Source organism: Podarcis gaigeae (assembly GCF_964106915.1).
Source record: "Podarcis gaigeae genome assembly, chromosome: 2".
Taxonomy (NCBI): Eukaryota; Metazoa; Chordata; class Lepidosauria; order Squamata; family Lacertidae; genus Podarcis; species Podarcis gaigeae.
Genome location: NC_139679.1, coordinates 50,882,735 through 50,910,233, shown reverse-complemented (window position 1 = coordinate 50,910,233; position 27,499 = coordinate 50,882,735). Strand labels below are relative to the sequence as shown.

Here is a 27,499-nt window from a genome sequence, read left to right as displayed (position 1 = left end):
GTCGCACTATTATAAATGTTCAGCCTATGCAAGCATTTCAGCTTGACAGATGGAACAATTCTCCAGTGGGGGTGGCAAACGGGGAGGAGAGAGGGGAAAGCCCTGTTGCACAAGTGGAAACTTGTGCGCTGATGAGGTTTGTTGGGTGAATACTGCCTAATAATAAGACATCTTTGGAAGAACAGAATGAAAAAAGAAGGTGCAACATGGAAACTGGTCTCAAGCATATATACCTTTTGTAAATCTCTATTTACTCTTATTTGTGTCTGTGCAAAAATGTCAGCTAGCTCGATTTAGGGGAGATGAGATCTGTGCTTTGGAGGTGCATTTAAGAAATGAAGATTATTTTGTCAGCAGTATAAAAAAGATTGGAGAATACAGAAACTAAATGTGATGTAGAAAAGTTACTGAGTTTGATGACTTGATATGCCAGTTTCCTGGTTACTTGTTACCGAAAGATGGTGTAGCACAGAATAATGGCTAAAAGTGGGAGCTGTGAGCTGGGAAGACCCTGACTCATTTCAGCCACAAATGTATTACAGCAGCCTAAACAACCCACTGGGGGTTTTCAGCCTTAAGCACCCTCCTCCCAATTCAGATATGGTATCAGTAGCCAGCTCAGTAGGAAAGAGTAGCAAGATAATGTATGTGAAATCCTTTGAACACTTTTAGCCTACATGAGTAGCATCATAATCATTATTATCCTTGGAATATGATCATAAAGAAAAGATAGCCTTTGCTGGTGAAAGACAAAGTAAGCTTAAGAGCAGTTTGGTAGCACTCAGGAAAATATGTGGCAGGTGGGGTGAGGAGCTGCAGCTGCAAGGAAGGAAATAAGTTCATTCCAATAAAATACAGGAAGAATTAACAGAAGGACTCAGGAACTAAAGCATGTGGGAGAGAGACTGGATGACAAAAAGGGTTTATCTGTAGCATAAAAAGCAGATGGGAAGGGACCCAACATTTGCATCAAGAACAAGTGATTGCAGGCATTACCCAGGAACTTCTCAGAGGGAATGTTATCTGCTCACTGATATGACCAACTGACTGTACACCAATCCTGTCACAGCAATGCCTCTCTAAAATATCCAACTTCTCTAGCCCTCCATCTTGTCAGAGTGGGGAGACTATGTTTCCCCTCAACCAAGTCTGACACACAAACTGAGAAAACCTTGCTGTCTCTCAGAGAAACTGAAGAACTCAAGTAGTAGTTAGCACTGTGACAGATTAACAAGAGCTGTTAAGCTAATTTCCTTAGGTAGGTGCAACTCTTGTGATTGGCTGTGCCCAAGGACCTGGAAACAGAACTCCATAAATATCAATATGGTCCCTGTATCCCAGAGGTGCATAAACTTTTCCCATTCAAAGGCCACATTCCCTGAGGGCAACTTCTAAGGGCTGTATGCCGGTGGCAGACAGAGCCAAAGGCAAAAGTGAGTGGGGCCAGAAGTAAAAGTGGGCAGGGCAACCAATGCGAATCTTACCTTTCTACAGTTAGCTACATTCCAGACCTGTATCAAAGGTTTCTACATATGCATACACAGCACAAAGAAAGTGAGGAAAGCAAGTTGGCTTGCTTCCTGGAGAGGAAAGGGCGTGAGCTGGCCGTTACTTCATCTCTGTAACTAAAATAACTCCTAGTCTTGGGGGAGAGGGGGACACACCTACTCCAAGGTGTGAGGGATGAACAGGATAGGGGCAGTAGTAGCTACTGATCAGATCCAGGAAATGATACTTCTTTGTCATCCGTGAAAGGGATTTTGTTCAGGAACCCATATTTCTATTGGTCAGGCAAAATAACTGATGAAAGGCAGTAAAGCAGGTGCCAGAGATGTCAGCAGCAGAAAGTCAAAAGAGAGAGACCCAATGGCTCTAGTGAGAGACTAAGGACTCATCCACACTTCCACTTGCCCCCTGCCTAAAACACATGGGTCCAAGAGGTTTTGCCCTTGCCCCACTGCTTTTCCCTGAAGAAAACCCATTTACCGTTCGTTCCAATACAGCACTAAATATCAGGTTTCCCTGGGGAAAAGAGGAATAGCAAATAAAGGATCCCTAACAACAATATATGGGCTTGTGGTTAATTGAACTAATAGAGAGTATTGGTCCAGGATGTTAATGTAGAACGGAGGTGGAATTTCTTTAATAGCACAACTTTGGAATTTCCTCACAGGTAAGCAGGCACAGAGGGAAAGTGGGATGGTAGAACCAAAGTGACCATGCAGGCTCTGAAAAATAATGTTTGGGTGGAAATTCAGCCAAAGTTAACCACTTTTAAGTCTGATTGAGTTCAGTGGGGGAGTTAAGCTTATGCTTGAATCTCCCCAGCAAAAATCAATGTAAAAGTGCTTGACTTTGGCTGGATTGTGCCCATTGACATTTGTAGCATTTCTCTTTGTTTCTTCTACATTGGTCTCAAAGGAAGAAAGTTTAGTCAGATTAAACAAGCCTTTAAGCTAACAGGGACCCTTGCTGTCAGTTCAGGGCTCAAATGTTTAGTTTTAAAGCCCTTGCAAGGTAATGATGTTTGAGACAATCATGTTTGATTTAAATTGACCATATAATTGTTCTGAGCCCCCCTAGTCAAATATCCTCAACAAAACTGGATTTATCTGTTTGCCATGCAGTTTCTGCAGCCAGAGGGCAAGACTGTTGATGGAATTGAAGCAATTAATGGATGCATTTATTTGGTACTAAACTGCACAGGAGTAGGGCTAAGCTAAAAGTAGACCTTTGGTCACACACATCTCTGCAGTACCTAGAACACAAACAGCTTGGCCTGAGCATTTATAATGAGAGTATAAAACACAACTATGGGATTGCACGATTTACCTATTAACAGCACTGAAAGTAATGGAAATTACTCACTGGTAGGAGAGGAAGGAGGAAAAAAGGAGCTGAAAGCTATGTTTAGTCCAAGTTGCTGCACTATGTCTCTTGTGGCAATTTGAAAACTGACACATTTATTATGGTACAGGATTTTACGGGCTGGAGTATATTTCATCAGATGCATGAAGTTGTATACTCAGTTGGAAGGTGGCATGTATACTCCCTGGGAATGTAAGCAGTGAGGTCAAAGGGAAATGAAAATTTAAAAGTACAGTTAGATATTGGAGGATGGTGTTGGAAATAATTAATGGAATATTTCAACTTAAAATAGAACCACTGGCATGCCTCTTAAATTTATGTAGTTCAAGACTGTGCATCATTAGAAAAGGAAATGGCAGCCTTAAACATACTAGGTTGTAACCAACTAAAGCCACTGCAATCAATGGAACCTAACTTAGTCATCTCTAGTAATTTCAATGGGGCTGTTTTGAGGATGACTAACACTGGATACAGCCCACTTACAATAGCAGGAATAGTGCTTGCAAAAGCTGAAAAAAGTAAACAATGCCTCAACAAGATGGAATTATTGTGAAATATAGGCCATTAAATTGAGATAATTTTGTCAGCTTTTAAAATAAACTTTATGAATTACAGAGGTCCATTTCTCCAGCCTCCATGACTACCTAGTCATAACAAGGCAGTAACAGCAAATTCCTGACTCAGAAGAAGGTTGCACAGGTAAGTTTAATTTGGGGATAAATCACACAAATCATAAACATACCACCCAAACCAACAACTTTTAGAAGGCTCAAAGGTCAGCTGAGTTCAGAAAGCTTAATTCCTAATAGTTTCTCTAGGGTCGTAGTTTCACAATATGGCACACTGATACTTGGTGCTTTCCGTTCCCTCCAGTCCTCCAACCCCTTAAGCACCCTGTAATCTTGGCAGTGCCAACCCTCTGTTCCAACATTCAATGCTATATCTACACAAAGACAGAAGATTGTAATCACACATTTTTGCAGTGGTTGTTTCAATCCTTTGGAGGCCTCTCAGAATACATCCCTAGCTTGATGAGGAACTGCATGCACAAATAGGTGCTGTGCCTCAGTATTCTCTCCTGCTCCACACATATACCCCACTCCCACCCTGATAATGATGCTAATTTGGGCTGTGCTCACTGCTCCCCTGACCCAAGCAGCTCTTTGACACTATTGCAGACTATCTAATGGGGGTGGGGGGTATAACAATTGCAACTCTGGCTACTGCATGCTGAATCGTTGTGTGTGTGCGCACACACGCGCAGGCGCATTCATGAATGCAAAAGTATCCACTGATTGTTCCAATTATGCATTACACTGGAAAAATAAAAGCAGCTTGTATAAATTTGCCTTTTACAACCACTTCCGAGAGGCCTCCTGAACATTACTTCCATTTAAATTAAACCTGCACACCCGTTGCTGGTTTGGGAAGCAGTGTGTAGACATTAGTCACAATCCATATGTATCCTGTATCTATCCTGTTGTTTCTGATGAAATACTGTATTTTAATGGATTTCCCCCCATATTCAACGTGAATTGAGAAAAAGAGTGACCATGCTTTGTTTAAGTAGTGTGTTAAAGATACTATAGTAATTTGGCAGCTTTGATTCCCAAGCCAGAAATCATAGTTCCACTGATATGGCCTATTCTCCCCCCAAACCACGTTCTGTTCAATCCAATTTAGTTTAGTTTCCTTTGTAGAGGGAAGGAGGAAGGGGACTGAATACACAAACCTTTGTGCAAGGTATCTGGCTGTTAAAAAAATGGGAATTCACATCTATCTTATTGAATGCAAAAGGCAACATCTAATTTGAATGCTTATCCAATTAATGTGCACAATTCCTAAAAGCAAGTTTATCCAATACATTCCACGGAATTCCTACAGATATCCAAGACTGTATGGCAGAAAAGTAGAAAGCTCCAGAGAAATAAAGGAACACATTTCATGCATCCCTAGCTGTTAGCAAGATGTTTGTTGTGTCATTATGGTGCATCTAGAGTACATCCCACAACCCCCATAGTATTATATCTCCATGTTTCATATAAGTTAGTCTTAGCAAAAATGTTTATTGCACTGAAATTCATAAAGAAGAAGAGAAAAACCAGTTTAGCATTTTGCAATTACCGCGTAACGCAAAATTCATCAGGCCAGAATTTAAGCTGTTTGGTCTCAAATATCTTACAGACTGCAGGCTGCACATAACTAAGTCTTCCAATGTATCTGAGAAGAGCCTGTTAGTCTTCGTTTGCATTTAGAATTTATTTTGTTCATGCCTTTCATTTTTCATCTGTATAAATTTTGATTAAATGTATCAGTCAAGTAGAGCTGCACAGAATATTCAGTATCCCAAGGGAACAAAAAGGTAAAAGCCAGAGAGGGGAAATGCGCTGTTTTGCCTTAATGCCAGAAAATTACATGAGCTACAAAACTATTTCAGGGTATTTATTTTTTAATCATTTTAATCATGTGTGCATTTGGTTTTACCCTTGGGGTGCATAATTCTTGCTTCTCTCTCATTCTACTCCAACCCTCAAGACTTCTGATGCAAACCAGGGCTGAAACAGATGTACAGGTGTCTCCCCACTTGTGTGCAATCAACACGTGCTCCATTTTTGGTGCTAAAATGGGGCGGGGGCAGAACTGGGTAGGGTTGGAACAGGGGAATCCCCACTTGCACGTGTCCTGGTACAGAATCCCCATGAAAGTGGGGATTCCCCTGTAATCAATAGCCCAAGCAGCTTAGTTTACTTACAGTTCTATAGTATACTTGCTTGAAATAGTGGTTTTAATGCAAAGAGGGCATGATCAGAAAGTTTAAACAAATCATTCAATCGTACCTTATAACTGACTTTGTAGCACTCTTGAATTTGAAACACAGTAGCCTCTGTTTATAGTTTTTGGCAAAATCTATGCAGTACTGTACAATAAAGTGCATTATAAAGTCTCCTCTAGTATTATGGTTTGATCAATGACTTGTTAAGTGTTTGCTCCAAACCAGCTGTGCTTTTGGGCACTTTTCATCCTGGTTCATCAAGCTCCAGACACGTCCCCTTGTTCTATTTACAAACCATAAGTTTAAAATGTGCTGTTCCTCCCGTTGGCAAAGACTGAAAAGGATGGTGCCATGGGTAGTCATTAAATCAGTTAGCAAAGCTGATCAGTGCTCAGAGTGGCTACTCCTGACATGACTGTTCCTAAGACAAAAAGACACTGCCAGTTGGATTGTTAATTGTAACTGCATAAAAGTCCACACTTTTCTCCTGAATTAAGTTATATATACTCCTTCGCCAGAGTAATATAACTCTAAATGGATAAAGGCTTGGGGGAGGACTACAGTTGTACAGAATAAGCTAGCATTTCATAAAACTTGAGGTTTATTGATTAAGCTAGTAAAAAATACAGACTACTTAATTGTCTTACAACCTCCTGGCCTAACCGTACATATCAAAGTAATCCCTGAGAAAGCAGTAAACTGCACTCTCACTCTTTGACACTAACTTGCCAAAGCATTCGAAAAGTGGTTGATGGTTTCACCACCTCAGTCAGTACTTCAGCTCTTTGTTAAATACACTCAAAGTAAATGCCTTCATATTCCTGCCCAACACCTATGAAAACCTCTATACTGTAGCATGCCACCTCAATCTCTGATTCCAGGGGCTCCAGGCACTTACTCAGAGTTAATGTTTCCTTTCGGAATAAGGCACAGCGGAGTCTGTGGTGTCTTTAGGACATATGGCTTATTTATACATATATACAACCTGAGCCTATGATGGAGGGGTTTTACAGCATTAACACCCCAAAAAGGCGTTGTTTCTCTCATAGCAGCAGTCTTGGATTCAAAAAGACATCTAACGTTGCTCTCTGCCCCTCTGTCCAGCTTGCTGCTTCCTTAGTTCTAGGTCACATCATTACAAACTCTCAACTCAGGCTTTGTTGTTCTCACTACCCTTGAGTTGACGGAGGGTCCTCACCCATCTGTCATCTTGCACAGAACACATTTTCCTTTCCTTTGTTCTCTTAATGGCTCATCACCCAGGCTCATCACTAATCCTTAACAGAGGAAGCTAGCTTGGCTTATATCTTAACCCTTGCTTGATCCAGAAGTGAGAAAGATCTCAAATACTTCCTCCCCCCATAACTCATAACAATACTGTTTAAAGTGGAATTCATAGAGTTTTGTACAAGTATGATTAGAGGTCTCATGATACTAATATTTGTTTTTTTAAAAAAATTCCAGTTGGAGATTTTTTTTCATGGGTACTTAGAATCTGTGCAAACTATTCACATAAGACCAACTTTGGCTTCAGTCAAGAAATAATTGTGGAGTTTCATGTCCCATGGTATTTTTTGCTGAGGGTGGTGGGAGGAAGGGCTTGAGGATATGCAGAACTATTGGTCGTGGCCTTGAGTTTGGAAGGAAAATCCTTCAATCACAAGAATGATTGCAGTGTCTTCCTCACCCCAAGGAATTTATTGCTAAAGAGAACTCAATGTTTCAGCCCAATAAATATCCCTGTAGAGACATCGGTGCCAAATTGCTGGGTTCCCCCCACCGCACAGGAGCTTCTTCACAAACATTAAGGCATTCATGATGCATTTAAATAACATCTGCACAGAGTTTTATTCAGTTAAAGGATGTTTATTCCTTAAAAACTACATACAGCTGGAATTCACTTAGAAAGGTTATCAAGGCTTTGATATTCTTAAACTACAAAGTGACTGCAGGATGTGCTGTGCCTATTTTTCATACTACATTTCCTCTGGTGCTAAGGGACCAACTAGGGTGCAAATGAACCCACCACTCAAGGCCTAAAAAGGGTTCCTGTAAGGTCAACATATGCATGACAAATGAAGGGATTTGTGAGGGTCAAATTACATGTCACACACAATGCATAGCATGCATCTTATATTAATTACACCTGTGAAGAGATTGCTTTCAGGATTGCCGGGGGGGGGGGAAAGGTTTATCCTACCCTCCACAACCACTGCCCCTATGCAGCTACAAGGTTACTATTGATGGAGGAGTTCTTTTTTGTGTGGGGGTCATAGCATGGGGAGATAGCCTTTCCCTTCCCACATGTTGCACAGCTGTAATTAATTTAAGAAAAACATGAGGTGTATCTGCATATGAAGCATTAAGCATAAAATGTAGCTAGACCCTCAGTTACTGATTCTCTTACGACGTTGCCACAGGGGTAGAGAAAGCTCCACCCATTCTACATCTTCCACTCAAACTGCTCTTAAGAAATACAGTGGTACCTCTGGTTGTGAACAGGATCTGTTCTGGAGGCCTGTTCACAACGTGAAAAGCCCACAACCTGAAGCACCGTATCTACACAGGTGCACGACGTGATTTGGCACTTGTGTGCATGCGCAAAGCGTGATTTAGCGCTACTGTGCATGCGTGAGTAGCAAAACCCGGAAATAACCCTTTCCGGTACTTACGGGTCACTGTGGGACACAACCTGAAAAAACATAACATGAAGCAAACGTAACATGAGGTATGGCTGTACATAAGAGCTCATTAGATCAGGATTTGGTAATCATTAATACATTAACAAAATCAACTCTAAATTGCCTTCACGCTGTTCTACACTAAAGTAATAGTCCGTCAATGAGTACAAAAATAGTCCACAATACATACTTCTGCATATTCTATTTTTGTTTGATGTTGCCATTCAGTTGAGGATTGCCTATGTACGAAGCAGCCTTGAGTATGCAAGGCATGATGAATCACTACTCCAAACATGATCATTGCAGACCATACCTGTCTTGCTAGGATGCTATAGCTTCATGGGTACCTGTTACATGGTTGATCAAGAGAACTGGGAAGATCACATCAAAGTACTGTGGAAGTTCATTGATGTCCTATTAGACAGCAAGAGGTTGCTGTATGTGGAAATGATTGGATACTGCAATACTATTGGGTTAAGTTCCATTAAACACAGCAGGGCTTATTTCTGAGTAGATATGTGCAAGATCACGCTGTCAACATAGGGGAACAACTGTCAGTGTGATTTAGCTTAGAGAGGAATTGCTTGTCTATGATACGAGACTTTCATCTCACTATCTGTCACATTCACACTGCCAGACAGAGAAGACAGCTTTAAGGTTTATGGGAATGTCGAGGCAAAGGCAGAAAAGCAAGTGACCTGACCTCTTCTCCAGACTCTCAACCCAGTGGGTCTTGTTCAGCTAATATTTTCCTGCTCTTGAGACTAGCTGGGCTGCAGCATTTAGAAAACCCCACTGCAATATTGATAGCAAGATTGGGATTCATTCCCCATTGTTCAAGAGGTCCTGAATAGAGTGATGTGCAGGGAGCAGTAATTGGCATGCTGTGGCCAGGGGTTTGTGAAATTTCTTTGCCTGCAGGTGGTAACAGTAATAGTTCCAATACATATAAACAAGAGACTGGCTTTTAGGTTCCACAAGCTATTTTGATATCAGTTGAAGAATAAAGGATACACTTGTGTGCTCTCACATCATCCAACAGAGCAACAGAATGATTGGCTGACCTCCCTATTCCCCCTCTTTCTCAGTCCCTGGGGCAATTACACACACACACACACACACACACACACACACACACACACCAGCCTGAAACCAGTGCTCAAAAGTATAAGCACATAGCTGTCAACTTTTCCCTTTTCTTGAGAGGAATCCTATTCAGAATAAGGGAATTTCCCTTTTTAAAAAAGGAAACGTTGACAGCTATGTATAAGCACCACCAAAATATTACCAGCTGAGGAAAGGATTCCTAACTACAACACCTTCACTAGATGCCACTTGATGAAACCTGGCCTTGAATGTCATTTACAATTTTGCCTGTGGCACAATCAGCCCCCTGATACACTTCTCCTGTGGAGGATTGTAGTTCAGTGGTGGAGCACCTGCTTTGCATGCAGAAGGTCCTGTATAGGAACTTGGGTCTGAAACCTTGGAGAGCTGCTGAGCTAGATGGTCTGACTTGGTACATATCAGCTCTTGTGTTACTGTGATGTACATGAAAATTTAGAGGACGTGGGATTTTAAATCAGCAGCAGTGCTTGACCTCATCAATGAGTGAGCATGAGCAACACTGACTTTTTATTTCGGCAGTAGGGTTGGTGATCGCTATGAAGTGGTATCAGAGTTCCTCCTTGGCTGCTGTCTTTCCATATGAAGGCTTTCATAAGAACTGAAGAAAAGCCCTGCTGGATCACAGGACCATCCAGTCCAGCATTCTGTTCTCACAGTGGCCAAACAGATGCCTATGGGAATCCCAGGAGGACAACAGCAAGCTCCTCACTTGCGAATTCCAGCAACTGGTATTCAAAGGCATATCACATCCAACAGCGGAGGTAGAGGTAGCCATTGCTACTTGTTGCCATTGATAAGTCTTATCCTCCACAAATTTATCCAATTCTCTTTTAAAGCCATGCAAATTGGTGGCTATCACATCACCTTGTGGTAGAAAAATTCCATAGTTATCCACGTTTCATTTATCTTTTTCATTTATCTTTTAGCCCACATGCACTGAGGACAAAGTGGCACTAATAATGAAAGGTTCTAGGGTGGCAACAGAAAGCAAACTAAAAATGCTTTTGCAGTTCATCAAAACTATCCAGCAATATCAAGTTATAGGAAAACTGGTGTTATTAACAGTAATCCTTCTAGCTGGTTAATTGGTTTGGCAACTTCCATGCACATGACATGTGATGCTAATTATTTTCCCTAAGAGTTAAATGATAACTAATCAGAGGCAGCTACAGCAGAGCTATGAGATTCAGGTGAGGGTCAGATGCCTTGTCAATCTCAGCAGGTATATAAGAGGACGACCCAGCCTGCCCAGGCTCACTTTGATTTGAGGGTAGAGCCTAGAAGCAGTATCTGTTGCCTACAGTGGTGATTTGCAGGAAATCCTCTAGCTTTGCCAGTTCCTGCCCTGGAGGGTAATACGGACTGCATTCACATGACAGTTTATTCTGTTTTCCTGACATTTCTCTAACTTCTGATTTTTGCATTATATCTGAACTTTCATACAATGTGAAGGCCATTTCCAGAAATACAGCAGAATATGGTACAAGTTTAATGCTCATTTCTGTGTTATTTGCTTCCGGGGGGGGAGGGGGAACCACCTGTGTAAATGCACTCACAGTGTCAGCTATTGGTTGTGCATCGGCCAGGTGTGAGAGGTGACAAGCTCTGGTTGTGTGGTTTGTCCCTCACGTAGGTACATCAGTTTCAAAGTAGGTTTCTAGTGTTGCCAATTATCAATCTCTATAGCCATATCTGCCTGCCAACCTAGCAGTTCGAAAGCACCCCCGGGTGCAAGTAGATAAATAGGGACCGCTTACCAGCGGGAAGGTAAACGGCGTTTCCGTGTGCGGCTCTGGCTCGCCAGAGCAGCGATGTCACGCTGGCCACGTGACCCGGAAGTGTCTCCGGACAGCGCTGGCCCCTGGCCTCTTAAGTGAGATGGGCGCACAACCCCAGAGTCTGTCAAGACTGGCCCGTACGGGCAGGGGTACCTTTACCTTTTACCTTATAGCCATATCTGCAACGCACACAGACATACACACAAGCACACAAAATCCTTGGCAGGAGAATATATCCACAGCTGGGGATTATAAAGTGAATGCAAAACCAGCCTCCAGGCAGGGGCACTTGATCTGCAAAGCAATGTGTATATTTTTAAAGTTTAATACAGACAGGAAATTATTATAGTTATACCATGCAGCAATGAAGTAATTCTAACTACTAATACTTTGAGTGTAATGGTAAGAAAGTGCTTATCCCTCAGAGATTAAGAGATCAAGAACATGGCCTTCATATATGTGCCGTGGAAATCAATAGGCTATTAAAGCCTGCGGCTATTGAAATGTGAAATAAAGCCAGACCGAGAAGTTAAAACAGCATGAGATATCAGATTACTGTCTCCGTATACTAGTTTGCACAGTTTTGGCCAAGGGGAAGAATCTGGTGTAGTGGAGTCACAATCCTCTAACTGTTCATTCCAAACTAACCTCTCACTGACCTCAGTGGGAGGTCTTTGAAGCAAATGACTTGAGGACTGTAGCAACAGTGGGAAAATCAGAACAGCAATGGAAGATATAATACAAAGGAGAATGTGTTTATTTACTTTGAAGATTCCATTTTGCAGCCCCAGTAAACCCTCAAAGCGGCTTATAAGAGTGTCTCCAAACAAAGCCACACTCAAAACTAGTATAGGAATCAACTGCATTCATATTGAATCAGGATTATCCATACAGCATTCCCTCACCCTTATTGTCTGCAGACCCAGGAGCAGCTCCCAGGGGAAATAATCTGCCAGGGATGGGAGCCCATGGCCCACCAAATGTTGATGAGCTCCCATCAGCTTGGCCTGAAGCTGACCATAGGTCAGCAGGATCTCCATCCCTGCTCTAAAGCAAGAGAGTGACACTGAGCACTTAGGTAAGAGGAACCTGCGGCCCTTCAGACATTGTAGGACTCCAACTTCTATCAGCCTCAGTTAACAGGCCAACAGACAGAGATAATAGGAGTTGCAATCCAAGAATTCGGGGGGGGGGGGTTCTCATCCCTTAATGAAAGCAGTCTTCACATGTTGGTAGCTGTCAGGCATCAGCTCTGACTGAGATTCTTGAGGGGAGATCGTTTCCATCATAGGCCAAGTGAATTCCAACTGCTCAGTCCCATTCCTATTCAAAATGAAGCCAGGAGATTATTACAGGAAGTGAAGTTTTTCCTAGTAGAAGTTCAGATTTATATATCCTTGACAGAAGAAATAGGTAAAGAGCCAGAGTGGTGTGTGTGTGTGTGCACGTGCAATCTATAGAGACTCATATTCCATTCCAGGAGGCCCAAAGCTAATCAATGAGAGCTCTAGCCCACATAGCTGGATAGCCCCTTATGATGACAGGCATTCATTGTTAAGAGAGCTATGGGATCATGATATCCTTGGAGGACAGGAAAGAGCATAAAAGCAGCTTTGGATTTACAAGTCTGAATAAATTATTAGCAGAAGAAGCTCTTTTTTTATTTAATGAGAAACCAATTAGACTACTTCAACTAATTGGCTTGCGGGAAGTGGATTAAAGAACTTGTAATGAAATATTGTGTCAAAAATTGTTTGACATATCACAAAAAAGGAGAAAAGAAAAAGATGGGTGGGAAAAAGAATCTTAGGCCAGAAACACTGGAACGAGATGAAAAGTTTTTAGAAGCATTAAGGGGACAAATGATTTCCCAGAATGAGTTGGCCTACACGATTTTTTATTCATTTAGCTCTCCCTCCAGCTCAGGTGCATGTTGGGACCAGTCAGGAGTTTGAAAGCAATTCCAGGGAAGAGGTTTATTAAAACCCCTAGGGAGATTGCAACACTTGTGGGGGCTTTATTTAGCTTGCTGGGTCACATCCCTAACCACTGCCTTCTGTCCCAGATGGTTGAGAGTTAGGGTACACCACAGGTTCCCCATCCATGGCCTAGGCCCAGGCATGCTTCAGTGAACTGGGCACAAGGAAGTAGCCTTGGTGTTGGACCTGGCTGTCAGCAAAGCTGCTCTATTGTGTCGTCCAAGCCCTCGCATAGCAGACTTGGAACATGCAAACTGGCTTACATTACCCTGTTGAGCAGCACATGTCTAATGCCATGGTGACAGAGAAGCCCATTGCTACATTAGGGGAACCCCAGCTTGGTGGGACTCGCTGTCTGCATCAATTAGCGGATTGGCACTGTCAGCAAGACCCACTTATAAAGGAACAATTGGGACCTCACTTTAAGCTCCCAGATGTTCCTTTGTAGCTGGGTCTTTAGTTGACCCACACGTGATGTCACATGTGTCAGGTGTGCGCAGGTGGCTGTGGTTTAGGGGAAATGGCCTTATACAACTATTTGGGATCCGTACTGGGCTGAATTATAGGCATATAACTGGAGGTTCTCCTTCCCTGGTGCAGATCACTCTGGGATCTCATGGGTAAGAAATTTAATAAATCATCATCATTATCATGCTACCACACCAAAACCAAGACTGAAAGTAGACAGGGACCATATCACCTCTATGTTCTCTAATATGCCAGGACTATATAAAATAGAAGTGGATGATAGAAGTGATGCAATAATATTTTTCCTCTCCCTTAAGAAAATGCTAGTTACTTAATTGACCACGACTGTCTCAACTATATATTGAAACAGACAACACAGCAAGGTAAGCAACTGGTAGAAACTGCAGGGGTATAGCTTTTGCATTTTGTTTGCCGTTAACATAGCATTTCTTAATAGCCACTTTAACAGCAGTGTGCTTTGGAACCACATAAAAGCATAACACAAAGCTACCATTTTCTGTGCAGCATGTTCATAACTAGACGTTAATGACTCCAAGGCCAGCTGTTAAGACTTTCAATAAACTGAACACCAGAGGACAGCATTTCAGAAGTGGACATAAACAGACCGAGAAAATACCAATATGCAATATGTGAATAATACCAGTGTGCAATAAGTGCCCTCCAAAAGGCTGCTTTAAATTAACTGAAAAATAAATACTAGAAATGACCAAATCACATCCCAGGCTTGGGATTCTGCAACTAATCCACACCATCATCCTGTAGCTCACCTTATTATAGCTAATGCAGAAAGGAAAGCCTGCCTATGCCATCAGGAGCTGCCAGCAGCTAATCTGAATTGATGGTTTGAGCACCAGGGGAAGTGAATAGGCTAGGAAAATCAAGAAGAGCATGCAAAATGCAAAACTACTGAATGGGAAGTAGCAAATGCCCAAGTGTGTGCAGAGGCCTGCCAATTTTTCACAGGCACTTACTGAACACTGTCTGTTCACATTTATTTACTAGACTTATTTCCTGCTTTTCCCACAAGGAGCTCAGAGCAGCTTTTACAGGCAGTTGCTCATATAATCAGTTTACATGGCCAAATGTGCTTGGTTAAATCAGTAGAAATGTGCCATGGGCCTTTAGACTATTCTCTGTTAATCAGTAAGATATCATCAGTAAGAAAAACCTCTGGATAATTAGAAAATGAGAGGATGATTGAAAACAAACATATTGAAAGGCTGGCCCTACCATGAGGCAGAGTGAGGCAGCTGCCTCAGGCAGAAATGGCAGCAAAATGTTAGTTATTTAATTTGTTGTTGTTGTATATAGATGCTTATAGGATTTTCTGCCTCAGAGGTCAAAATTAATCAGTCAACCTTGGACAACATGCACCTTGCCTTTTTTGCGGGGTGGGGAGGGAAGTGGAGATGGCATTTGCTGTTGTGCCTCAGGCAGCAAAATGTCTTGAGCCAGCCCTGTTTCTGGGCAAAAAAGTGTCTTGGCAATGAAGAAAAGCAGGGTATTCTGGCTGCTGATCAATAACCATCTCCACAAATGAATCAGCAAACTTGACTCCTGGAAGGGAGGAAAGTTCAGTGATCTACTGTTCAATAGCCCAGAGTTTAAACTAAGTTACAACTTACTTGCATTATAACTAAAGTTTAAGTTTCATTAATATTGGAGAAATATCTAGTTTAATTAAAAATGTTTTCATTGAAAATGAAATCCAAATATATATATATATATCTGAAAATTTAACCTGGACAAACTATAACATCTTTTGTAAACTGTCAGTACATTTGTGAGATTCATTCCTTATGTAAACACAATAAAATCATTGTTTGCTTCTATCCTTAATGTCTAAATGAGCTGTGTTAAGATTTACAATTAAGTTAAAGCCCCATCCATAATCCATTCATAAACCCAGCTGTGTGTGGACAACTTGTGGTGACTTGACCCCAATACATATTAAATTTTCTCTACATATAGTTCTATACTATACGTAGTATATATTCATTTGAACATAGTAACTTGAATCTAAAGGTTCCGGTGCAAAAGCTTAGTGGTGTGTGTGCCTGTGTCAGTGATTTCCCCCTGGAAACACACCTATCACACTCTTCTCTGGAGAGTCACTCCAAACGTCCAGGAGCAAGTTGGCAGGGAAGGTTCAACAGAGTTGCAGAAGGAACTGGAACCTGAAAAGCTCTGGTGCACCCACCAATGGACTCTCTGTTTGCACACAGGGATCTTTGGATCATAGACAGTGTGTAGTTTCAAACTAATGTGTCCCATCAGTGCAAGGATTTCCACTTGTACAGTGGGACTAGCCAGTCAAATGAGCTTGAACTCAAATTAACCAGGGGAGGACTACAACTCAGTGGTAGAGCATATGACTTGTATGCAAGAGATTCCAGGTCCAATCCTTGGCATCTTCAGACAGAGCTGGAAAAGAACCCTTTGTCTGAAAGGACAGAGAGCTGCTTCCAGTATATGGAGACAACACTGAACTAGATGCACCAATGGTTTGAGTCAGTGAAATGCAGACTCCCATGTAGACATGGATGGGTCAGCCTATTTCCATTCCATGTCATTTCTGCATGCATTTAATCATGTCAGTTCCATTTCCTGTTTTTTTTTTATTATTCAAAAATCTCTAATATGTACACTGTCCCCTAAAACAGCCATTTCCCCTTCAAAAATACACCTTTAGGAGACTTTTCTATGCATTTTTCCTAAAATATGCCTTTCATGGAATACACATTTCTGTACACTTTTGTACACATTAGCCAAGACTATATCACACAAACAAAACAACACAAAATCAGAGAAAAAAGCAGTCCAATGGTGTTCCGTGAACTGTGGATTAGGCTGATTCGCTTTAAAAAGCCAACTGAATGAAATTCTCCTCTACACCTATTCCTATTACCTAAGCCTCAGAAGCTGTTTCTTTCTTTCTGAACATGGAAAATCCAGACCTAAAAATTCTCTGGTGATCTCTATATTATTTCTTTTTCTGGAGAACACGTCCTTTACCAAAGCAACAGACTTGGAGATAAAAATGAATGTTTGAATCTCTTGCTTTTCAAAAAGTAAAACTTGAAGACACCCATATAAGAATAGGAGACCTTTGTTGTTGTGGCATTATTTAATCAATGCTGACAACTATCCAAGAATGCACATCATATTCGAACCAGGTCACTCTATATTTAGGAGAAATGAAATGCATCAGCACCGTAAAGCTATCCCAGTGATTGATGGGGGCTCAGTAAGAAAGCAGAACAAGAGCCAAGCTCATAAAGCAGATCTAGCAGAGCCCAGACATATCCTCGATAGATGAAAGGGGCTCATGCTCCTTTCTCCAGGTACAGAGCTCTGAATGATTCACTCATTTCCTAGATGCCAGTTAAATAAGAGAGAGACCCAGTAAGAGGATCTTTGCTCTCACTAAGGCTGAAATCCTAAAGTGGGGAGAAGAACCAAAGGCAATTCATCAACTGCCAGAGCCAAAGTCCTGCTGAGCTTGAGTAATGGGTACTGTGTTGCTCCGTCTGCTTTTGTAGTTTAGGGAGGGGGGTTGTAAAAAAAAAAGTTTTCAATGAAAGGAAGCAATTTGGACATGCTGAGAAGCATGTTGAGAAGTGTAAATTCCTCCTCCCCAGCTTGGGGATTTGTCAAGGTACCAGGATGGCTCTGGATCCTTCAGTTCCAAGCTGCTTTCTGGTTCATGAACTGCACCTGACATCTTTTTTGGCCTTACTGATGTTGGACGAGGGCGTCAGAGCCCTTGATGGTGGCAGGGTAGGAAAATCTGACATTGAATCTCCCTCTTCAACTTCTGAGCTTTGTCTGATATTTGAAAGAGATATCCAATCTGTCCTGTGACTCCTGGAATGCCCTCTCGGGAGCTAAAGAATTGCACACTAAGAGGATCATTAACCTCCTTCATTCATTTTGACTGAAATGGGGAGGGGATTGTAGATGTGTACAGAAATGTAAGAAGATGGTGTCTTTGATGGAAAAACCATGATGCTACAGAAGTGCAAATACATACTCAGGTGGATAAAACACCATTTTGGAATTTAATCCTCATTTTCTGCAGAAATCTCATGGCTTTAAAGTGCGGTCTATTTTATCTTGTCTGCTGACAAAAATATTTTATGGCTTCATATGAACCAAGAAGAGAAAAATTATATCCTGCTTATGAAAAAGGGTAAGATTATGGAAGAAGAGATGCAATAGATTATAAGAGACTTGAATGCTCACCTTTTTTCAATCCTTTCTTTTCATGTTCCTTGATCTGATCTTGGTTTGGTACTATTTTTTCCTTACAATTATTAGGTCTTCTTTTCTTGGGAATAGTCACATAAACAACCCCATCCAATAAGAGATCCTACAGTGAAGCAATTATGTCTTTATGCTATTTAGCCAATCAAATTTGGCTTCCTTTGGTGTTCACCGAATACTTCTACCATGCTATTATCACCTTTGGTCAAACAGACTTTAAAAGTGTTTGAGTTCCTGGGTTATCTTCTACTACAAATGGTTTCAAAAGGCAGATATTCAGAAGAGGGAGTCTCTGTTCATGTATCTTAGATCTTCAAATCCGGGAAGTTCGTAGACTTCTTCAATGGGGACTGAGTAGAATGATAGACTGGGATAGAATGAAAAAGTAAATTATTCTTGATTCTATAAGCCTTCACCATTACATTAATGGTCACAGCTATTCCATTTTAGCTCAATAGGATGGTATATAGAATGCTATAAAGTGTTATATTTGATTAGAGATCATTTATATTTCTTTAGAATTGCAGGCTTTTCAATCTCAACAGGGAGGGCCTTCATCAGGCAGAGCTGTTCAGAGGAACAATAAAATAAAATGGATTGTCTAATTATGCATTTTTTGGTCTGAATGTCTCTGACTGTCAGTTTGCTATTTTAAATCAATAGCAGCCCAATCTACAATTCAGTAAAACTGAATTTCTTGTGTCAGCAGGACAGAGGCACAATTCTCATATTGATTTTGAAGCCTCCACAAGGTGACTTCTCCTTACCTTTTCATTTTGCATAATCAACATTTCTTCTGAACACACTCCCACATGCACTTACCACACCCAGAAAGTCCTTTGAAATATCACATCAAAAGGGAACATGTTCAGAAAAAAGTTCATTAGATCAATCATTAATTAAGATTGGGGAAGGGAAGCTCTCCGTGTGATGCCTTATAGCAGAATAAGCACACTCGTTTTGTTCAGGGATCCAGCCATCTTTACTCAACTCAAGCTAGAACTTGTATTGCTGAGATATTTCAGCTTCTAAGCAAAGTGCGGTATTCTTCTCCTCAGTAATATGTATGTTGTGATTGTGAGTACTGTGTGATTGTGAATGTGAGTGTTATGGATCTTATTGCACAGGGTCTGTGACCACACAGGCAGAGTATAAAGGTGAAGATCATTCCTTGTTTATCTTCAGCATCTTGCAAATCTCTTATATTCTGCCTTTGAAAGATGAAAGTTCATTTAGTTATCATTCTCTGTAAGAGCAAACTCTGGTGGTTTAGTGTCTAGCATTCTGGAGTGAAATGGTACCACACCAAAAATAAGCTAGTTGTTTCTGTATACTCAGAAGATGCCCTAGATATGCAAAATATGTAAGTTGGAAAATTAAAAGACACGTGGGAGCATAGGAGCCTGCTTTATACCAAGTCAAACCATTGGTCCATCTAGCTTAGTATTGCCTACACTGATTGGCTGTGGTTGTCCAGGGTTTTAGACAATGGGTCTCTTGTATCCCTACCTTGAGATGCCAGGCATTGAAGCTGGAGCCTTCTGCAAGCAAGGCAGATTCTCTACCACTGAGCTACGGCTGTTCAGAAAACCTACATGAAAACTGAAAAGCTACCTCACAGGAAACAGTGAGTTTACAGAATGTTGATGGCAGTTGAAATTCCAGTGAGCCAGGGGAGCAAAGAATCTAGAAGTCAGGTGGACTGTGTGTTTCTGTCAATCAAGTCTATGACTGAGAGCAATTGGAGACACTGGATGTTTGGAATCTACCTGTACCAACTAAAACAAAACCAAAAAAAGGAAAACAAAAGAAAAATGGAGGGCGGTGGAGGAGGGGGATTTAAATTGCTTCTAGTAAGTATCTTGGTGGGGGTGGGGAAAATTAGGGTTGGGGTGTCCTTTCCATTCCAGAAAATCACCTTGCAAGAGGCCTGAACAGCACTATAAAGCTCCTGTTTCAGGTTTTCTGAAGATAGAAACACCCTAGCGGTTGAAGGGACACAGCAGCACTTCATTGCAGATCCTGCTTGTCATTATTAACAACCATTGCAATTTGCATGATATTATTATTATTATTATTAATCACCTTCTCCACGATTGCCTCAAGGTGATGTGCATTATAAGCAGCAAAATACAGCAAAAAACAAAAAAAACCAGCAGATTCATTTAAAACAAAACAAAAATTTAAAACACAAATTCAAAGTTTACTATCCCCCTTCTATTTTCCTTGCTCTCTCTCACCACCTCTTTTCTCCCCCAAACTTATGCTGTCTATAACATTAGTGTCTCACATCAAACGTAACTGATCTGTAGAAAGGATCCAATAATTGAAAGCAGAAATTCTGTATGTACTTTTGTAACCCAAGAAAATCTTTAATAAAAACAATTAAAAAAACTAAGCCAATTTGCCTAAGGAATTTCTTAAAAGGTTGGCAAGAGAGTGTAGAAGCCATGCTTATCCTTTCTCAGGTTGGTTTTTCTACAGCAGGGGCGGAGAACCTACTGTCTTCCAGATGTTGTTGAAATACAACTCCCTTTATCCACATAACGTATATCTAAAATTGCTTTACAATGATAACCTTTCTAATACAAGGTTGCTTTTATCATTATAAGTCTTAGTTTTTAAATGTTGTACAAACCATCTGGTGAATCTAGCACACTTGATGTGTACTTTCTATTTTTCTGTTAGTCTCATCTTACTGCTACATTACAAGGAACAATATGCATGTTATTGGATTGGTTGGATTTTGTAGGGCCACACTTACTCTACAGGGAGCTGGCTTCAGGCACCAGACCCATTGACAGAACAACTTTGCGTTACAATGATTTCTTCAAATGTGACACGAAGGCTGGCAACATCAACCCCGCCATATGGGAATCTCTTGCAGATGACTACAGAGCCTGGAGACAGTCAGGTCGTGCTTCCATAGCAGTGACCAGAAGAGGACTGCTGGGAGAAGCGCAGAGAGTAGAAACATCAAAGTGCATCAGCAGTAGCACAACTGGACTCCATCTGCCATATCTCCCATGTTGGTCTCTACAGCCACAGTAGGTGCTGTAACCTTCCAAAAGTTTGACTTTAACCCCAAAGGTGCCCTCCTCCATTGTCTCCTGAGACAGACAGATGCCAACAACTATCCAACAGCACTAAGTTGTGCAATAGTCACACAAACAGGAATTGCATGAGTGGTTTTTAAAGTGTAAATAGCAACTACAGCCCACCTCCCCAATCCAGACTGAGGTTGTGGGTGGGAGAGAGAGGGGCTTGAATGCTTTATGGTTCCAATCCAAATTGGGAAGCCTGCATCTGCTATTTGTACTGGAAGGAAAGCTTCCATCAAGTTTAACTTACAACTTTATCAGTGAAAATAACAGAGGTGTGGGTCCTATCCTGGAGCAGTAAATCAGTAAAGCCCCTCCACCAAGGTGCCAGTTGGGTCGTTCATTGGATTGCTCATTGACACTAGATTTACTGCTGTTTACAGTTGCAGAATATTTTATGCCACTGCTGATTTTATGTATGGTGTTGCATTTAACTTGGCCCTTCAGAATTAGTCATATCCACAAGGGAAACATATGAGAGTGGCATTCCTCTTTATGATTAAGCCCACAGTAACCACACACAACCAACTTTATTTTTTGTACAGTTTGCCACCTGTTCCCCATCAGAATCACACACCCCCAAGGAGGTCAAAGAAAGAGCTGGTGGTCATACCTAGAAGACTCTCAAAGCCTAGAGGATTAATTTCCTTTCTCATGTGACATCATAGCAAGCAAGGTTATTTCAGGAGATGGTAAGTGCGGTTTTGAGTAATTGACATGGATCTGAGTTCCTTCAGTTGGGGGTTTTGATGGGCCCAAGGGGAAATAAATTCAGAACTTTAAAGCTATTTAGCAGCATTTTACACAACAAGCTGCCATGTCCTAGGAGGATAGTTTTACAGCCCAAAAGGCACTAGCAATTAACAACCAAAGCTGCAGAAGAGATGCAGTCCATTAGCACAGAGAGAAGCTGGATTAGCATGCACTGCTTACTGCAAAGATTTAATACAGATAACATTGCAGTACTTGAATGAAGTTGAATGCTGCCACTGTGTGATAGGTTAGCTAAAACAAAACAAAAACTTGTGCCAAATGTTCATCTCATCCAGGATTTTATAATGACAGCAGCCCAGTAAATGGTTTTAAAACACTATTATAGTCTTGAGTACACTTTATAAAGGTCTGATGTTGTACGATGCTAGAGCTTCCACTACAAATTGATTATAGCAATTCGATTTCTCTAGGACCGTGTTGCTCATACAAAACAAGTGATTTATCTTCTTGAAAACAGCAGAAGTTCACAGTCGGAATTACAGCGAAGAGCAAGCAGAAAAGAATTCTTGCACTCACATGGATGGCACTGCAAATGCAAGCTGCTACAGAATTTCATACTGCTTCCCTTTCCTCCATAGTACACTGAGGTGAGTCCCTTTCTTGATACCATCTACCTTGATGGTTACTTGATGGTGCTGGGGTGCTTTTTTGGGAAGACATCTCATTGGATTGGATTTCATTTCATATCAGGGTAAATTGACCTATAGTCATGCTTAAAATGGGAAGACTCAGATGATATGTAATCAGCAATATAGCTATGTAATAATTGTAAAAAAATCTATAGAACATTGGCTGACATTTTAATTTCTCGTCACCAATGGCAACTTTTTACCTGCAAGGAGCCCAATATCAGAATAGATTTAATTTAAGTGCTGCTGTCAGTGTTCTAGAGCAACAAAAGGGACAAAACTTGAAACAGTGCAGAGTCCCAATCAGTTTACTGGGGTTACTCCCAAGTAAGCATGTGTAGGATTGCAGCCTCAGCCAATATGTTTGTATATATCTCAAACATTCATTTCCTATTTGATTCTTGCTTTATACATTATTAGTAAACCTCATAGTGGTGAAAGCACTGCCTTTAGTGCAGACTTCATTTCAAACAGGTTCTGGCTAAGGTAAAATGACCATATTTATTCATCAGTATGTCAAAAGGACTTTGTAAACTCTGGGAGGGATAGCTTATTCACCTTATTTTTACATTTTACATGTCAAGCAATTGATTCAAGAAATTATCAGCTTTTTAATGAATTTTATGACAACGTCCTGAAATACAATGTCTTGGCTGCTAAACTTCCTTTAAATATGTAGAATAGAACTGTTTTCCTATTGCCAGATAATATCAAACCAAACTCTAATCTTTTTCAAACAAAATGAAAGAAATCTTAGTTTATGGAGTATAGTTTCTATTTTTCCATTTATCACTTGCTTTTTAAAGCTTCTAAATTAAGTTTGTATCTAAATACACCAATAAGGATTTCACTTGTGCACTTTAATAGGGCACTACTGCACTGACTGGGGCTTACTTACGAGTAAATGTGGTTAGGTTCAAGCAGTTATGCAGCAACTACTTCCGTCCAGCAAGCATTGAGTAAACCCAACAGTTTTAAGAATGAGACTATTTCCAGTTATCCCAAGAGAGGCATATTCCACCAAACAGGAACTACATTTATGGCAAAACAGTATTTACAGGAGGAGACTAGCTTTGTAATTCAAGAACAAAATGTAAAAATACCCCTCAAGTGGAATTCCGGAAGCTAGCAGCAAAACAAAGCAAAATTTCCACACTGCTGAATCAAGCAGGAGAGAAAAAGCAGTACGTAGTTATAAAGGAGAAAGGTGCTTTAAATTATGATTTCTTTCAGATTGCTACTATAGTTCTTTTTTTAAAAAAATACATAAAAGTATACAAGCTGGTAGAACTTTGCAGGGTCTCTTACCATCTGACAAGTCAATTAGTCCAAGGTAGTGCAAAAGTTTCAGAGAGGAGCAAATCACCACCACAATTCCTAAAGTCTGGAGCCCTTCAGACTCGCCTTTGCTCCACATCCTTTAAGATAACACACAGATAGTAGCCTCCGGCGTGCTAGCAAAACAGCAGGCAGGGATTGAAAGCAGGGGGAAATTCAGCTGTTTGAAGCTTTTCTTCCTGCTGCTGGGTAAGTGCATGGCTCATTTTCTCTCTTTCGTTCTCTCCGTCTCTCCTTGTGCGTGAGTGTGATTCTCACTCTTTCCCTTTTCCTGTGTTTCCTGTTCCTCCGCCTTTCCCCACCCCACACTCTCGCAGTCCTGCTCTTTTCTACATTTTAACAGTAATGTATGATTTAGTTTCTCCACCCCCCCCCATCCTTCTCTCTCTTGAGGGCAATTGTCTCTACAGTTTATCCCCCTCATTTACAACTTAACACCATGTTGCTAACCTCAGCAGCAGCATCTGTGGGTCACTTATCTTGCACTTGGGATCGTTTGATCAACTCCAGCCAAATGATGCTTCTTCTGATTGCTTTTGTTGGTTTGTACAATAAGGGGGGGGGGTAGATACTGAAGGAAATGATAAAGGATCTTAATTTCGCTCTTTCCCCACATTATGATCTTTGTTTTCTAATCATCAAGGCTTCCTCCAAGAATTGCTCAGCATGTCCAATCTGTAAGTGGGACTACAGGTCCTCTATCCTAATCTATTCAAAAGGAAACACTATATTTACTTTTTGTGGTTAGCCATTGTCTTCTGTATAAGAGACCTGAGAATGGGCTAGCAGCTCTACAGTAAAAGACTGATTTAGATTATGCGTATCCATGAAATTTCAAGGCCAGGAAGAGCCAAAGTTTCATATACAGTGGTACCTCAGGTTACAAACTCTTCAGGTTACAAATGCTTTGGGTTACAAACTCCGCTAACCCGGAAGTAGTTGCTCCGAGTTGTGAGCTTTGCCCCAGGATGAGAATGGAAATCGCGCAGCGGCAGCGGAAGGCCCCATTAGCAAACGTGCACCTCAGGTTAAGAACAGTTTCGGGTTAAGAACGGACCTCCAGAACGAATTAAGTTCATAACCTGAGGTACCACTGTAGCCACCATTGCATACAGTGATAGCATCTTGTACTTAAGATGTGAGACCCAGATTCAAATGTTCAGTCACTAAACCTAGTGTTCAAACTAGATGCAACACACTCCTGTTTCTCTTTCTCCTGACTTCTTAGAAGGGGCTAGCAGTTTGAGAGGAAGAAAGTTTGGTTTTCACTAGCTGTTTTTCTGCTCAAAACTGCAGCCAGACTGCATTTCTCCTGATATAGGGGAAATCTGGTTATTGCTTTCTCGCCCTGCCCCCCACCCCAGCATGCTTAGATATAAAAGTAGCTAGAGGTGCATAAGCAGGTGGAGGGAAATGGGTTAAGCAGGTGATCTTCCATCTCACTGCTTTACTTAAACTTTTAGTGTCCTCTAGGAATGCTTCAGGTTTTTGTTTTTTTTAATGCAACGATTTGTCAGATGTACTTTGGTCCTTAGGTCCGTTTCATATTTTACCAGGCAGACAGTCTTTTCTTAACTTTAATTTTTAAAAAGATGCTCCCTGAATATCATATGGAAGAGACTAGTAATTTCTGAAGGGAATATGTACAGTGGTACCTCGAGTTAAAAATGCCTCCGGTTACAAACGCTTCAGGTTACAAACTCCACTAACCTGGAAGAGTTACCTCAAGTTGAGAATTTTGCCGCAGGATGAGAACGGAAATCGTATGCCAGCAGCGCAGAGGCAGGAAGAGGCCCCATTAGCAAAAGCACGCCTCTAGTTAAGGACAGTTTCAGGTTAAGAATGGACCTCCGGAACGAATTAAGTTCGTAACTAGAGGTACCACTGTACTTCTGTAAACATATAGGACACACTATAGAGCCACAACTGGTGTTGACATTCTGCCCCCACCCCGCTTTTAGGGGCATGCTCACTTTAACCAGCCTTCACCAACCTGGTTCCCTCCAGTCAGGGATTATGGAAGCTGTCCAAAACGTCTGGAAGGTATGAGTTGGAGAAGGCTGCTTTACTCAAACTATGTCCACGTGCAGAAAACTAGTAACTACTTCACAGTGTTACTGCAGTGATAAATGAGGTATGAATTACAAAGGACCTTGTACACTGAAAGAAACTTTTGGTGGTGAATAATAAAGAGTATTGTGAAGAGAAAAATATTTCTAAGACGATATAGAGACACTATTTCACACAACTAAGCTCTCATGTAATGTGGCTTTCTCTATTTCCCATCATTCCCGAACTCTAGCAATGCTGACTAGGGCTGATGGGTATTAGAATGAAAAATAGTTGGAGGACATCAGGTCTCTTTACACATGTAAGAGATGGCCATGTGGAATTCTGAAATCACATGCGTCAGTAATATATATATATATATATATATATATATATATATATATATGCAGGTTTTGGTGTCCTCGGGTGTCTTCCCGTGTAAAAGTTGGGGTGTCTAGGCGACGTTTCGACGAGGTCTCACTCGTCATCTTCAGGCTGGTGCTTTCGGCTTCTTGTTACTGGAACAGAGTGGGATCTCAATGTTTGAGTTCCTATAAATACTGTAGAGGGGGTGTGGTGTCTAGCCTCCAATGTTCTGGGCAGAGAGGAAGTTCCCAGGCTAGTGTGCCTTTTCTTCTTTTGTTCCTTAATTACTTGAGAGATACCTTGAGTGATTTCTTGAGTGATATCCTGAGTACCACTTAGGTGGGTCATTAGGTGTGGATTAGTTGCTAAAGTCTTTGTGTCTTGACCTCTTGAACTTTGTGAAGAGTTTTCCTGAGAAGATGGCTGTATTGCACTTAGTTGTGCTTTGGCTTGGCTTCGTGTATAGGGGCGAGCTGTGGTTTTGTGGCTTGTGTCAGCCAGATCTGTGTAGGGATTGCAGGGGGGTGCAGCATCCGGAGGTGCCACCATGGACTGGCTACTGGATGGTGTCAGTAATTCATCTGTGGAGAGGGTCTGGGTTTGGGTCTGGTGTGGTTGATTGGTGTTGGCGTTCTGTGTGCCTCTGGATCTGGTGTCAGTTTTTGTGGGGAGGGCTAATTTCCAGATGTCTGGCAAGCGGGATGTGTCGTCACGCTTGTTCATGTTGTGAGGGTGTTTCTCTATCTCGATGGCTTCCATGATTATTCTCTTGTGGTGATGTTCCGTGTTAAAGAGCAATTTGGAATCTGCAAAATTAATTTCGTGTCCTGTTTCTTTCATGTGTTGGAAAAGAGAGGAAGTTTTTTCTTCTTTTTTGACGGCATTCTTGTGTTCTGCGATACGTGCATTTATTCGTCTGTTTGTTTGTCCAATGTACGTGGCTGGGCAGACTTTGCAGGGTATTTCATAGATCCCTTGGTTTTCCAACTGGATTTTATCCTTGGGGTTTCTGAGGATATTGGCTATTTTTTGGTTGGTGCAAAAGGCTGTTTTGATGTTGTGTTTATGGAGGATTTTGCTAATTTTATCTGTAGTGCCCTTGATATAAGGAAGGAGGGCCATGCCATTGTTTTCTTCTGTGTCTTGGTTTTTGGGGGGTGTTTCCTTTTGGATTAGCTTCGTAATCCTGTTTTGCTGGTATCCATTGGCAATTAACACATTTGAGAGATTCTGTAACTCAGTTGTCAAGTGGTCTTTGTCAGCCAGGCGTTTGGTTCTGG

The 27,499-nt window shown here is 41.3% G+C and overlaps 1 protein-coding gene across 11 annotated transcripts in view; it reads right to left on the bottom strand.

Moving 5' to 3' along the window:
• Nucleotides 1–27,499, bottom strand: part of KCNIP1 (potassium voltage-gated channel interacting protein 1) — a 564,777-nt gene that overhangs the window by 41,541 nt on the left and 495,737 nt on the right. The window contains exon 1 of one of the 11 annotated variants that reach the window (XM_083719852.1): nucleotides 23,775–24,159. The exons of the other annotated variants lie outside the window; for them this stretch is intronic. Coding sequence (XP_083575978.1) covers nucleotides 23,775–23,883 — 109 coding nt within the window. The 5' untranslated portion in view covers nucleotides 23,884–24,159. Of the gene's footprint in view, nucleotides 1–23,774; nucleotides 24,160–27,499 lie in introns of those variants that run through there. 11 annotated transcript variants of the gene reach the window in all.